At 46.1% G+C, this 13,497-nt stretch overlaps 1 protein-coding gene across 6 annotated transcripts in view; it reads right to left on the reverse strand.

Annotated features, from left to right (window-relative positions):
- DGKA (diacylglycerol kinase alpha) overlaps positions 1–13,497 on the reverse strand; it is a 21,440-nt gene continuing 7,943 nt past the window's right edge. For 5 of the 6 annotated variants that reach the window (XM_059185030.1, XM_059185028.1, XM_059185029.1 and 2 more), the window contains 18 exons: positions 13,359–13,433; positions 13,064–13,183; positions 12,836–12,950; positions 11,901–11,989; positions 11,652–11,771; positions 11,357–11,455; positions 11,056–11,139; positions 10,768–10,841; positions 10,536–10,610; positions 10,131–10,216; positions 9,951–10,040; positions 2,134–2,294; positions 1,821–1,885; positions 1,490–1,580; positions 1,009–1,207; positions 783–903; positions 530–590; positions 1–258 (listed from right to left, as the gene is read on the reverse strand). In XM_059185030.1, the coding sequence (XP_059041013.1) occupies positions 175–258; positions 530–590; positions 783–903; positions 1,009–1,207; positions 1,490–1,580; positions 1,821–1,885; positions 2,134–2,294; positions 9,951–10,040; positions 10,131–10,216; positions 10,536–10,610; positions 10,768–10,841; positions 11,056–11,139; positions 11,357–11,455; positions 11,652–11,771; positions 11,901–11,989; positions 12,836–12,950; positions 13,064–13,183; positions 13,359–13,433 (1,809 nt within the window). In that variant the 3' untranslated portion in view covers positions 1–174. Of the gene's footprint in view, positions 259–529; positions 591–782; positions 904–1,008; positions 1,208–1,489; positions 1,581–1,820; positions 1,886–2,133; positions 2,295–9,950; positions 10,041–10,130; positions 10,217–10,535; positions 10,611–10,767; positions 10,842–11,055; positions 11,140–11,356; positions 11,456–11,651; positions 11,772–11,900; positions 11,990–12,835; positions 12,951–13,063; positions 13,184–13,358; positions 13,434–13,497 lie in introns of those variants that run through there. The other variant, XR_009356658.1, reaches the window with a different exon arrangement.

The following is a 13,497-nucleotide window of genomic DNA, read 5'->3' on the forward strand; positions in this document are numbered from 1 at the left end:
GTATGTGTGCCTGGGGAATAGTAGAGGTGGTGCAAGGATAATAAATACCGTGAGGGTGGAGGAAGACTCCCCTGAGCTGGCAGGAGGGCGTGGCAGCAATGTACAGAGCCTAGGAGTAGAGTCCAGGAACGAAGAGGTGGGTTCAAGGCTGGCTTGGAGGCTGAGGTGTCCCCCTCAGCATAAGAAGCCAAAGAAATTGGAGGAGCGAGGGGGTGGGCCCACAAGCATGGGCATCTGGTTCTTGTGGGTGATCTTGATCTGGAAGGGAAGGGGTCAAGTTCAGAGGCAGGACCTGGTTCCCTTGGGACTAGAGCAGTAGAGATTTGAGGGTAAATCTGTGGGGTGTAGGGGACTTACCAGGGTCCTAGAGAGGCCATGGCAGGAAGGCCAGGGGCTAAGAAACCGTGATTTGGGAAGAAAGATGCACAGGGGAACTTGAGATGGGATGGAGTAAGGAAGCTGTGGAATGCAGGTTTAGGATCCATGAAGCTTGAGGGTTCAGTTTTGGGCAGGCGAAGGCAATACTCACCGTACAGGGTGTCTGCATCCAGGGTTCTCCATCAATTTGCATGGGGAGGGTTTTTGTGGTGCTGTGGGAAGCCAAGGCAGATTGGTGGAGATTTCTTTACCAACTGAATACAAAACTGTTTCTTAGCTTGGTTGAGAGACTTTTGTTACTGAGGAAGATCTCCTAGTACAGCTCCCCCCTACTATCCATATGACTCTTCTGCTCTCCTGGCCCTCCTCCTTCCCTCAGAGCCCCTGGCCAGAGTTTTCCTTACTGGAAGGTGATTTCAGAGCACTTGGCCAGCCGATGTCCAGCATTCTTGAGCTTAGTATAAATCTGGCCCATCTCAATTGCACCCTCCAGCCCTACTACTTCCAGCCGCTTGTCGCTTAGGTCTGTGGGTAGGAAGTAAGAAGATGGGTTTTGTAGGAGCAGCGTGCCTCCAAAGGGAGCCACACCTTCCCCTTAGTCCTGCCCACTCAGCTCCCAAGGCTGCTCACCTGGTACGCAGGTTTTCAGGATATCTGGGTCAGTGATGACTTTAGCTGTAGTGCCTAAGGCCTGGTTGATCCCATGGGTATCTCCAGGAGGTCTCTTGGTGTCACCCCAGAGGTTGGAACCACCATGCATGCTAGGGATGTTCAGCACAGCGATTCCTTCTAGTGACAGGCTGCTCAGATCCAGTGGTTTCCCACAGATCTGAGAAAGAGGAGAGCATTAAGTCCTTCTCTCCTGGCATCATCATGGACACCACTCCTCCCCCCACCAGATGACAAACTGGGAAGGCCAGGAATTGGGGGTTTGCAAAGGATGGCAGGAAATAGGGACCAGTGTATTGAAAACCTGGGACATTGGGACTGGAGAGCTGGGAGGTTGAAGTAATAGGTTTAAGAATAGGGGAAGTTCCTGAGGGCACCTGTGGAGGGAGAGACTAAAATAAATAAGTGAGAAGCATGTAGGGTTGGGTCTCATCATACCCACCTCGACTGTCAAAGACTCTTCCAGCTTTTTGCATGTTGAGAAGATGGATTCAGAAGTGGCAAATTCAAAGTACCATAGCTTGTTCTTCATTCTGTGTCAGTGCCAATATAAGGCCCAAGAGGAAGGAGACAAGTTACACAGTGCTGGCAGGGGAAGGCTAAGTGACAGGGAAGGACATCAACCTCCTGACTCCGGTCCTTAGGGAAGAGGATGGCTTTGGCTAAGGGGCTTCTCAGAGGTGCCAAGGGCCATGTAAGTGCTCTGAGTCAAACTTGGCCACAGCCTGGTCCCTGTCACTGTGTATGTCCACCCCCACCCTCCTTTCCCTCACCTGCTGTTGAACTTCTCAGGATATTTCTCTCGCATGATGTGGAATCGGTGAGCAATAGAGGCATCCTGGGGAGTTCAGGGCATGTAGGATCAGAGGCCTGCCTCCTCTCTCAGCACAGAACACTCTCTTTAACTCCCCCATTCGGTAGCAGTATGTCCCATGGTCTTTTCTTGCAACTCTCACCACTGTACCCCACCCACCATTTCCCTGTGTCACAGCTCCCTTAACCTCTACCTCCTCTTTCTAACCAGCTCTAGCTTCTTGCTGCTTAACCCATATTTCCTCCCTAGCCCCCATACCCCACTTCACTGACCACACCAATGGAGAAGTAGTTATTGATGATTTGAAAGGGGACTGGGTCACTCTTTTCTTCAGTTTGTTGAGGTATCACCTCCACGGACCATCGATCCATATGTACCACCTTACTCATCTCTAAATCCTTGAGGATCTTCCCCAAATTCTGTCCCTCATATCCTAAGGATGGGGGAGAAGACAGATTAGAACTGAACCAGGGGTCTCAGAGGGCCCTTTTCTCAGCTCCCAACCCGATAGATTCCTAGTGATCCTCTGCCCTGATTCTGCAGACCAGACCCTCCTAGCCCCAGCCAGTGCAACAGTAGGGTATGGGACACCTCCGTGTCTCAGTTGGTTAAGCATCTGCCTCCGGCTGAGGTCATGATCCTGGGTCCTGGGATCAAGTGCCACATCAGGCTCCTTGCTCAGTGGGGAGCCTGGAGCTCCCCCTGCTTGTGCTCTCTCTCTCTCTCTCTCTCTGACAAATGAACAAAGTCTTTAAAAAAAGAAAGAAAGGGTAGGGTGCTTTGTCCTAAGTCCCATAGCTCTCTCTCTCTCTCTCTAAGTGTAAGCGCTATGTCCAACGTGGGGTTCAAACTCACAACCCTGAGACCAAGAGTTGCATGCTCTACTGACTGAACCCGCCGGGCGCTCCTCCCATGGAGCAATCTTAAGGTCAGCCCCAGCAGACCCTTTTCTCCACACTGTCATAGAGAGTCCAAGTTTCCAATGTGTGTATGCATCTATCAATAAAACCAAAGTTCATCTAAAAGATTAGAGATAACAGCCTGGAAAATACAAAATGCTGAAAAAGATGAGTGATTAATAAGGAATCTCTCTCCCTTTCTCTCTCTCACACACACTTTCTTTCCCTATTCTACCAGAGAGAATGCAGCAGGCAGCAGTGGAATCAAAACACTGTGACACTGGCACAATGAATAGAATAAAAAGTTCAGTAGTAAGGAACAGAGTGCCTCAAATATACATGGGAATTTAGTATATGATGGCATTTCAAAGACAGATTATTCAATAAAGGGTGGTGGATGTAGAAGTCACTCCTTATACCAAAATAAATTCAAGACGAGCCAAAGAATTTAAATGCATAAAATGAAGCAGAATTTGGACTAGCAGAAAGCATGAGTGCATGTTTTTGAAATCTGTGAGTGGAAAAGGCTGTTCTAGAGCATAATACAAAACTGGGAGCCAAAAAAGGAAAAGACTGATAAATACAATTTTAAAAAAAGATTTTATTTATTTATGCATCAGAGAGAGAGAGAGAGTACAAGCAGGGGGAGTGGCAGACAAAGGGAGAAGCAGGCTCCCCACAGAGCAAGAAGCCCTGTGCGGGGCTCAATCCCAGGACTCTGGGATCATGACCTGAGCTGAAGGCAGAGTGACTGAGCCACCCAGGTGTCCCTGGTAAATACAGTTATATTAAAATTTAAAACTTCCTGTGGCTCCTGGGTGCCCCAGTCCGTTGAGCATCGGACTCTTTGTTTTGGCTAGGGTCATGATCTCAGGGTTGTGGGGTTGAGATTTTATTTACTTATCTGACACAGGAAAAAAGACAGTGAAAGAGGGAACACAAGCAGAGGAAGTGGGAAAGGGAGAAGCAGACTCCCCACTGAGCAGGGAGCCCCATGCGGGGCTTGATCCCAGGATCCTGGGATTACGACCTGAGCCGAAGGCTCAGGCAGATGCTGAAGGACTGAGCCACCCAGGTGCCCCAATAAATAAATAAATAAATCTTTAGAATTTAAAACTTCTATATGGTTAAATAAACACACACCTAAAAAAATACAAATTGGAAAAAGTATCTCTAGCACATATAACAGGCTAACTTCACCAACATCTGAAAAATGCTTATAAATCACTAAATCTAGAAAGTCAGTAGAAAACGGGCAAATAACACAAATAAGCCAATCACAGAAGAAGAAATACAAATGACTAATACGCAGATTAAAGATGGTCAGTATTGGGGCACTTGGGTGGGTCAGTCATTTAGCGTCTGCCTTTGGCTCAGGTCATGATCCCAGGGTCCTGGGATGGAGCCCTGTACCAGGCTGTGTGTGTACAAGGATGTTTGCTGAGGTACTCTCTAAAACAACAAAAAATTGGAAACAGTCTAAATGCCCTTTAGCAGGGGAAGGTTATATAAATTATGGCAAATTCATGCCAAGAAATAACATACAACTGTTGAATTTACAATGTAATCTATATGTACTAACACGGAAAGATCTCCAGGACATATTATTCAATGAAAAAAAGAAGTCCCAGGGGCGCCTGGGTGGCTCAATGGTTTAAGCCTCTGCCTTCAGCTCAGGTTGTGATCTCAGGGTCCTGGGCTCGAGCCCCGCATTGGGCTCGAGTGGGGTGCCTGCTTCCCCCTCTCTCTCTGCCTGCCTCTCTGCCTACTTGTGATCTCTCTGTGTCAAATAAATAAATAAAATCTTAAAAAAAAAAGTCCCAGAACAATCTCTGTAGTATGTTCCCATTTATGTTTGCTTAAAAGTTGTGTGTGTGTGTGTGTGTGTGTGTGTGTGTACATATAAAAACTGGAAAATGAATACAAATAGGACACAGTGATTATTTTTGGGGAAGGACATGGGATTTGGTAGGGAGTAGAGGGAGGAGATCTATATGTGAACATTTACATACTTTACTTTGTTAAAGTCTTTTACAGTGAAAATGTACTGATATATTATTTGTGTAACTTTTACTTATTTCTTATTTGTAAAAGCTTTTAAAAAAGATGTTATTTATTTATTTGACAGAGAGAAAGAGATCACAAGTAGGCAGAGAGGCAGGCAGAGGGGGAGAGGAAGCAGGCTCCCTGCTAAGCAGAGAGCCTGATGCAGGGCTGGATTCCAGGACCCTGAGATCATGACCTGAGCCAAAGGCAAAGGCTTAACCCACTGAGCCACCTAGGCGCCCCATTTGTAAAACTTTTAAAAAGGAAATAACTAGCCAAATGTGAAATGTTCACACTCTTTGAGCCAGCAATTCTAGAAATATCACTTAGAGAAATTCTCACATCTGTGTGCAGCGATAGATGTGCAAGGTGATCACTGCAGCATGGCTGGTAATAAAAAACTGGCCACTACCCAAATGTCTATCAATAGGGGACTGGTTAAATAAATTATGACATAGTCACACAACGGAATACTACTTAGTAGTAAAAAGAGTGAGGTAAATCTGACTGTACTGAAATATAATGATAACCACAATGTTTAGTTTTAAAAAAAAAGAAGAAGAACATCAATAGAATGATCTCATTGTTTAAGTACATATTAGTATGTATCTAGAAAGAAAAACATGGAGGAATAGATTCCAAAACTTAAGGGAGTAGATCACAGGGAATTTTTTTGGCATTTATATCTGAAATGTTTGAATTATTTTTTACCACAAGCATGGATTATTTTTGTAATCAGGAAAAAAAAAGATTAAAAAAAGTAAGTATCCACTTTCTCATATTCCACTGATGGTTCAACCAAATGTAATTTGCCTTTTGCCATGCCACCCTGCTGAAACTCTTCTGGAAAAGATTGCCAATAATTCCTGCCAAAACCAACAGTATATCTTTAGTTCTTTTTTAACTCATGAAACTCATTTGGCCTCTAAAATGCCTTTCTCTAAGCTACAGAGGACCCTCTCTGACTATTCCTTCTTAGTGTCTTTGGCAGGCAGAATAGTGATCCCTTAAAGATGTCTCCAGCCTTTTAAAAAAATTTTTATTTCAGAGAGAAGGAGCACACACACATTCACCTTTGTGCTGAGTACGGGGAAGGGGCAGAGGGAGAGGGGAAGCAGACTTCCTGCTGAGCCAGGAGCCCAGCCTGAGATCTTCTGACCTAGAGATCATGACCTGAGCCAAAACCAAGAGTCAGACATTCAACTGCCTGAGCCACCCAGGCGTCCCTGAGTTCTTTAAAAAAAAAAAAAAAAAAGATTTTATTTTTAAGTAATTTCTACACTCAGTGTGGGGCTTAGAACTACAACCCCAAGATCAAGAGTTGCATGCTCTACCGACTGAGCCAGCCAGGTGCCCCAAAGAGGTCTACATTCTTATCTCCAGAGTCTGTGAATATGTCGCCTTTCATGGCAAAAGAGACTTTGATAATGTGATTAAACTAAGGATTTTTAAAAAGGATTTTATTTATTTATTTGACAGACAGAGATCACAAGTAGGCAGAGAGGCTGGCAGAGAAAGAGGGGGAAGCAGGCTCCCCACTGAGCAGAGAGCCCAATGTGGGGCTCCTTGGACGCTGGACCATGATCTGAGCCGAAAGCAGAGGCTTTAACCCACTGAGCCACCCAGGTGTCCCAAGGATTTTTTTTAAAGTAAGCTCTACACCCAACATGGGGCTTGAACTCTATGACCTGGAGATCAAGAGTCCATTCTCTACTGACTGAGCCAGCCAGCTGCCCCTACTCTAAGCATTAAGGACTTTTTTTTTTTTTTTAAAAAGATTTAATTTACTTATATGACAGACAGAGATCACAAGTAGGCAGAGGCAGGCAGAGAGAGGCAGAAGCAGACTCCCTGCTAAGCAGAGAGCCCTATGCAGGGGTTGATGCAGGGCTTGATCCCAGGACCCTGAGATCATGACCTGAGCCAAAGGCAGAGGCTTAAACCACTGAGCCACCCAGGCACCCCGGCATTAAGGATTTTTAAGTGGGGAGATTATCCTGGATTATCTGGGCAGGTCCAATATAATCACAGGGGTCCTTATTTATAAGTGAAAGACGAAGGTAAGAAATAAGTGGATGGAAAGCAATGTGACAATGGCAACAGAGCTTGGAGTGATAACACTGCGGGTTGGAAGCAATGCCATGAGTGGCTCAGTCTGTTAAGTGTCTGACTCTTGATTTTGGCTCAGGTCATGATCTTAGGTAATGCGACTGAACCCTGAGACAGGCTCCCGGGCTCTGGGCTCAGCAGGGAGTCTGTTTCTCTCCCCCTCTCTCTCCCTCTCCCTCTTCTAGAATACAGGCAGGTTCTAGAAACTGGAAAAGGCAAGGCAAAGAATTCTCTCCTATAGCCTCTAGAAAAAACACAGCCCTGGGGTGCCTGGGTGGCTCAGTGGGTTAAAGCCTCTGCCTTCAGCTCAGGTCATGATCCCGGGGTCCTGGGATCGAGCCCCGCATCGGGCTCTCTGCTTGGTGGGAAGCCTGCTTCCTCCTCTCCCTCTCTCTGCCTGCCTCTCTGCCTGTTTGTGATCTCTGCCTGTCAAGTAAATAAATAAAAAAATCTTTAAAAAACAAAACAAAACAAAAACCCACAGCCCTGCTAACACCTTAATTCTAGCACAGTGGGACCTATTTGGGATGTCTGACCTCCAGAACTGTAAGATAATAAATTTGTATTGTTTTAAGCCACTGTTTATATTGATTTCTAATAGTAACAATAGTACATGAACACAGACATCTTTAATAATGGATTTTCCTCTGCTCAACGGTTAAATAGGGTATTCAAATAAGATATTGCATCCTTGTCCCTCTTCTCTTCTTTCCCTGAGGTAAACCATTTACTCTCAGGATGTCAGTTATCTCCTAGGAGCAGATGACTCTCAAACATGTATCTTTCTAATACCTATTTGTAACTACTCAGCACACATTTCCTTCGGGGTGCTCCACTGACATCCCAACCTAACATGTGCAAAATGGAATCGATCTTCCTAAAACTGGTTCTCCTCCTGTATGCTCTATCTTAAGTGGCATCCCATATGCTCATTCCACAAATCAGAAAATGTCCTAGACTTGTCCTCTCATCCTCCACAACCCATTGGTTACCAAGTGTCATGAACTGCACTGCTGTTGTCTTTGCTTGGAGGTTCAGTGTCTTTGGACCAGACTATTGCAATACAGGTAATTTTTTATCCTGTCTCCTTCCTCCAATCCACCCTCCACAGAGCTCCCATTGTGGTACTCCTTTCATCTCTTCTTCTGCAAATCTTGTGATTTTTTTCAGTATCAACACAAATTTTCAAAAACAAATTTAGTGTTGTATTTATATCATTATTTCATGATTTAGGCTGAGTTGGCAGAAACTACTATGACAGTCTCATTTGCAGAACACACAGTAAAGACCCAAAATACATAATTTCAAAGTGTCTAGTATTTTAAGTCAACACAAAGTTAAATGATGAAGATTTAAAAACTGGCCAGGGGCATCTGAGTGGCTCAGTCTGTTAAGTGTCTGACTCTTGATTTTGGCTCAGGTCATGATCTTAGGTAATGCGACTGAACCCTGAGACGGGCTCCCAGGCTCTGGGCTCAGCAGGGAGTCTGTTTCTCTCCCCCTCTCTCTCCCTCTTCCTCTGTCCCTCTTCCTGTCCACTCTCTCTCTCTCAAATAAATAAATCTAAAAAAAACCCAAACTGGTAAAAAATTGGTTCTATGCTTATATACATTTATTTTTTAAGATTTTATTTGAGAAAGAGAATGAGTGAGAGAGAGAGCACGAGCAGGGCGTAGGGGCAGAGAGAGAGGGAGAAGCAGACTCCTTGCTGAACAGGGAGCCTGACTTGGTGCTTCATCTCAGGACCCTAGGATTATGACCTCAGCCAAAGATAGATGCTTAACCAACTGAACCACCCAGGTGCCCCTAATATGAGATTTAGATTATAATAATATGTACTCAAAGATATTTCTACATTCTGGAATAATACTTTATATACACAACAGCTTTTTTTACATATATATATATAGAGGACATAACTTATATGTGTAAGTATATGCAAATAGGCATAGATATGCCTATTTTTTCTTTGAGTTACATTTTTCATAAGTTCAAGAGTTTCGTATGGTTCAGGGTTTGCACATTCAAATGCCTCAGCAGCTAGAAAGGTGAAGTGAATGAGTGACTAGCAGAGAGCTGAAGAGATAGTGGTGAACTAAAACATGTAACCCACTTCTTAGAAATAGGCAAGGTTTAAAAAATTCAAAACACTGCAAGCAAACAATGCAAAACAATACAAATCATTTCTGTGGGCTCTCTGCTTTAAGTACAAAACTCCTCAGCACAGCATTCATGACCCTCCATAATCTGGACTCGGTTCAACTCAGTCCTTCCTCCCCACATTCCCACTTTGTACTGCATGTCTCACTCATAACCAATGGCTCACACTCCCGAATGCATGCACTACCATGCTGTTTGGTGGCTCATTTGGCCTTACACAACTTCTTTCTAGAGTGCTTTTCAATTTCCTTAGCAGACCCCTATTCTATAAACTTCTGCAAGATCTCCGAGCTGGACTCTGAGTCCAACAGCCTCAAAAAAAGACAACTCAGACTCAACCTGCTCCACCCTGACCTATTTATCTACTAGACCATCCTTTGAACTCTTTCTTTTTGAAGGGAGACCAGAGTATATTTAAGAAACTGTTGCAATTGACTTAGGAAGAAATGATTATAAATGAATGAATGACCCCTGATTAACTGGCTGAGTGGCTGAATGAATCACGGCCAAGATCCCTGCTAGCTTCATCACTGAACATCTGGTTTAGCTCTTTTACAACCTTTCTTATTCCCACATTGTCCTCTGTATTTCTGAATTCCCTGAGCCCTAAGAATTGGTTGGGAGAAACAGAAAGATATTTTTAGGTATATAGGGAAGAGGACTGTCACCCTGACCCTTCTAGGTTCAGACTGTGGTCTTTGCTTCATCCCAAGCTTTCTTCCTTGGGGACAATCCACTTTGATAACCACCCATCTGTGTCCCTCTTCTTCCCCAACCCTCTTTTCTATAACAATGCCTAGACACCTTCTCTATGTGCCTTTCCTTTCCTACCCAACTCCCTCCCTCTCCCAGGAAAACAATTTCTAACCACTTACCTCCTCCCCATCTTAGGCAACGAGCCAGATCATTTCCAGTGCCCAGGGGCAACACAGCAACAGGAGGCACAACAGGCATGTTGGCTTTGTCTAGGAAAGCAGGTCAGGGGATGGATGAAGGGAGTTAGCTCTAGAAGGCCAGTGCCCAGTGCCCTTCCCAGAGCCCCTCCCTGTACTGACCTATGGTCTCTAGAATCCAGCCTACTGTGCCATCTCCACCACACACCAAAATCCGGCAACCAGGGACATCCCTGAAGAATCTGAGCCTGAGATAAAAGGGAAGAGAGAAGATGAGGAAGGACAATAGGATTGAATCTACCAACTCCTGGACAGGCAGATTACTTCTTATCTCTTATTCTTTAGGGCCCCCTTTCCCTTTGTCAAAAGACTTGTTTCTGTTAAGGTCAGAGAAAAAAATACAATTGGGAAAGTTATAGCCACTCATCAGTGGTTAGGGAGAAACTGGTATTTTCATGTTTTGAGAGCAGAACAAAGTTGAACCAGAGAACTCAGGGGTATGGGGATACCCAATGACACTAGTAAAAAGTAAAAAACACTACAATACAGTCCCCAACCTATACTCACCCTGGCTCAGGACCGTCCTTTAGGAGATTGAATACCTGTCGAGGATTGAGTAGATACTGGAATTTCCAAAGCACCCTGTATGAGGGAAAAAGGAGAGTTTATGGTAGGGGATGGACAGTCTGTACTCCACCCTCTTCATGTCCTTCTCAAGGTGCCTCCTCCATACACACAGATTCCCAACCTCTATGGTCCTCCTTCTCCAACTTAGAAGACCCAGTATGTCTCTTCTCACCTCTCCCCCTGCTTCCCGCCACTCTTAGGGTTGACAAAGACCAGAAGCGGGTGGGTGTTAGAAACAGGGTCAATCTGCATTTGGGAAGAAAAAAAAAAAACAAAACAAGGATAAGGGAAACAGGATTTTCTCAGAGTTAAGGTGGGCCCCAGAGACAGTGGCAGAAGGCTAGCCTGTCTCCAGAGATGCTTGTGAGTCTTGTAGAGAACAAGTGCCATTCCCCACCTTTCCCACTTCATTCCCTCCTATGAGGGCTCCAGCCAAGAAAAACCCACCCCCTTCATGTACCCGCAGAGCCTCAAAGGTGCTCAAATGTAAGTCATCCATGGTCTTCTGGCTCGTTTTGCTAGTTTTACGCTCCTGTCCAGAGGCCTAGAAAGGGAGAGAACCAAAGGGAAAGAAAATTGGATTGTATGTGAATCCCTAAACAAATAAGGGTCTGACTCGAATCCTGAAAGTATAGACTCTCTGCTATAAAGGGCATGGCATGCGTGTGCGTGTGTGTGTGTGTGTGTGTATGTGTGTAAGTGTGTTTAAATCAGGGATGCACTCCTCCTGTCCCCTCCTAGCCACTGCCTAAGGGTCTCACCAGGACACTGGGATAGATGGAAGATGGAGGCAGGATGTGATCCCGGAGCAGACCACAGTCACACTCATGACCCATGGCTTGCAGGCAGTCATCATGAATCTGAAAGACAAGGTGGGTATGCAGACATCATGGAGGGAACCTGTCACCTCTCAACTCTGAGGGTCTGGTACAGGAAAGAGAGTCCTTGGGAGCAAGGGCAACTGTGGCTATGAGAGAGCAGCTGTCAGGGAGACCAGCACAGAGGGTAGGTTAGGGCGGAGCCCCAAGGCCGAGGCTGGAGTGCTCCCAAACTGACCTCTAGGTGGCACCACACACAATGCAGTCCAACCAGACTGTGGTAAATGCGGATCTTCTTCTGACAGCGGTCACATCGGCCAGACTCACAGCCTCCTCTCACCCACACGTGTGACTGGACCTTGGGGAGAAAGACAATCCCTTGTCCGAGAGGGTCCGAGCAGAGACTAGGGGAAGGGCTGAGGGCAGCAACTGGCTAAGGGCAGGGCCAGGGTGCGGCTGGTATTGGGGTGGGCCTGGGATCACTCACACCAATGTCCTTCCGAGACTTGGCATAGGTGCTGACTTCACAAGGCAAGGCCTTCATGGCACACTGGTCATGAACGACGTACTTACAGACTGGGCGAGAAGGAAAAGGGTCAGAGACTTAGTTACAGCCCCTCCCCCATCTCTTCTTTACCTGGGTGTAAGGCGGGATTATTCACTTAAACAAGACATATAAGCCCTTGCTGTGACAGTGTGGGGGCTCACCTCCAAGACCTGTGCCTTTTGCTCACTCTTCCCTGTGAAAGAGCAATGGCTACCCCATGCCTACTCCCACTCCTTCTAAATGCCAGGAACTCAGTTGGAAGATGCAAGGGAGGCCTAGATTTTTTTTTTTTTAAGATTTTATTTATTTATCAGAGAGAGAGAGGGAGAGAGAGCAAGCACAGGCAGACAGAATGGCAGGCAGAGGCAGAGGGAGAAGCAGGCTCCCTGCTGAGCAAAGAGCCCGATGTGGGACTCGATCCCAGGACGCTGGGATCATGACCTGAGCCGAAGGCAGCTGCTTAACCAACTGAGCCACCCAGGTGTCCCAGGGAGGCCTAGATTTAACAACAGCAATAACAATAATAATAGCTAATTTTTATTGCAGACTTAACAGTATGGACATGGCCCATGTGAAGTACTTTTCTTGCATCCACTTATTCAATGCTCATAGTACTCATTTTCAGTCAAGGACACCTTATTTTAAATTGAGGCTTAAAGATGTTCTGTGGCTATGCTGTACACCTGAAACTAATGTAACATTACATGTCAACTGTACTGAAGGGAAGGAAGAGAAAGTTGTATGGCTTTCCCACTTAACTAGCCAATGGCAGAGCCCAGGACTTGAACCCAGATCTCTCGAAGATCAAAGCAGCATGCTCCTGCAGGTAGCTGGGCTGTCCCTCTGCCCCCACTCCCCCCAGCTCCACCACTCACGGTTACAGCTCAGTCCCTGTTTGCCAAGACCAATGCTGGACTCGCACAGGTTGCAGTAGACTGGTCGGGGGAACCTCTTAGGTCTCCACAGGTGCTGTCCATTGTCCTTCAGAGTCTGGGAGGACAAAGTAGATGCTAGGGAGAGCCTGAGCCCTTAGAGCACCAGCCCTTGGCGCACACAACCCAAGGCAGCTATCTTACCGTTCTCCACAAGTCTCTCCTACTTACCATCTCCAGCCCCAGCAGCACTAGCAATGGCACGGTTGTGGCCCCTGCCCGGAGCCACTCGGCCAGGGAGACAGAGCCGCTGCCATCATAGTCGATCTCTTTCATCATCTCCTGAAGAATCTGAGCCAGGAATGGAGGGGACTTTTGGTGTGGTCTGACACCTCTGCCCCCTAGGACATCCAGCCCAGCCATCCTCGCCAAGGGAACCTGGCCGCCTGTCAGAAATGGCATAGATAGATGCAGGATTCACTAGAGAGAAGGCACAAGGAGGGACATGAAGGAAAAACTGCCTTACCGGCCTCAGCTCAGACACATCCCAATCCAGGTATTCAGCCACTCGCATCATCTGTATGATGATTCTGTCCACTTCCTGGGGGCCAAGAGGTAAGAGCCACAGCCATATCCCACCTCACTACCACCATTCAAACTCTTCT

This window comes from Mustela lutreola, chromosome 8 (assembly GCF_030435805.1).
Source record: "Mustela lutreola isolate mMusLut2 chromosome 8, mMusLut2.pri, whole genome shotgun sequence".
NCBI lineage: Eukaryota > Metazoa > Chordata > Mammalia > Carnivora > Mustelidae > Mustela > Mustela lutreola.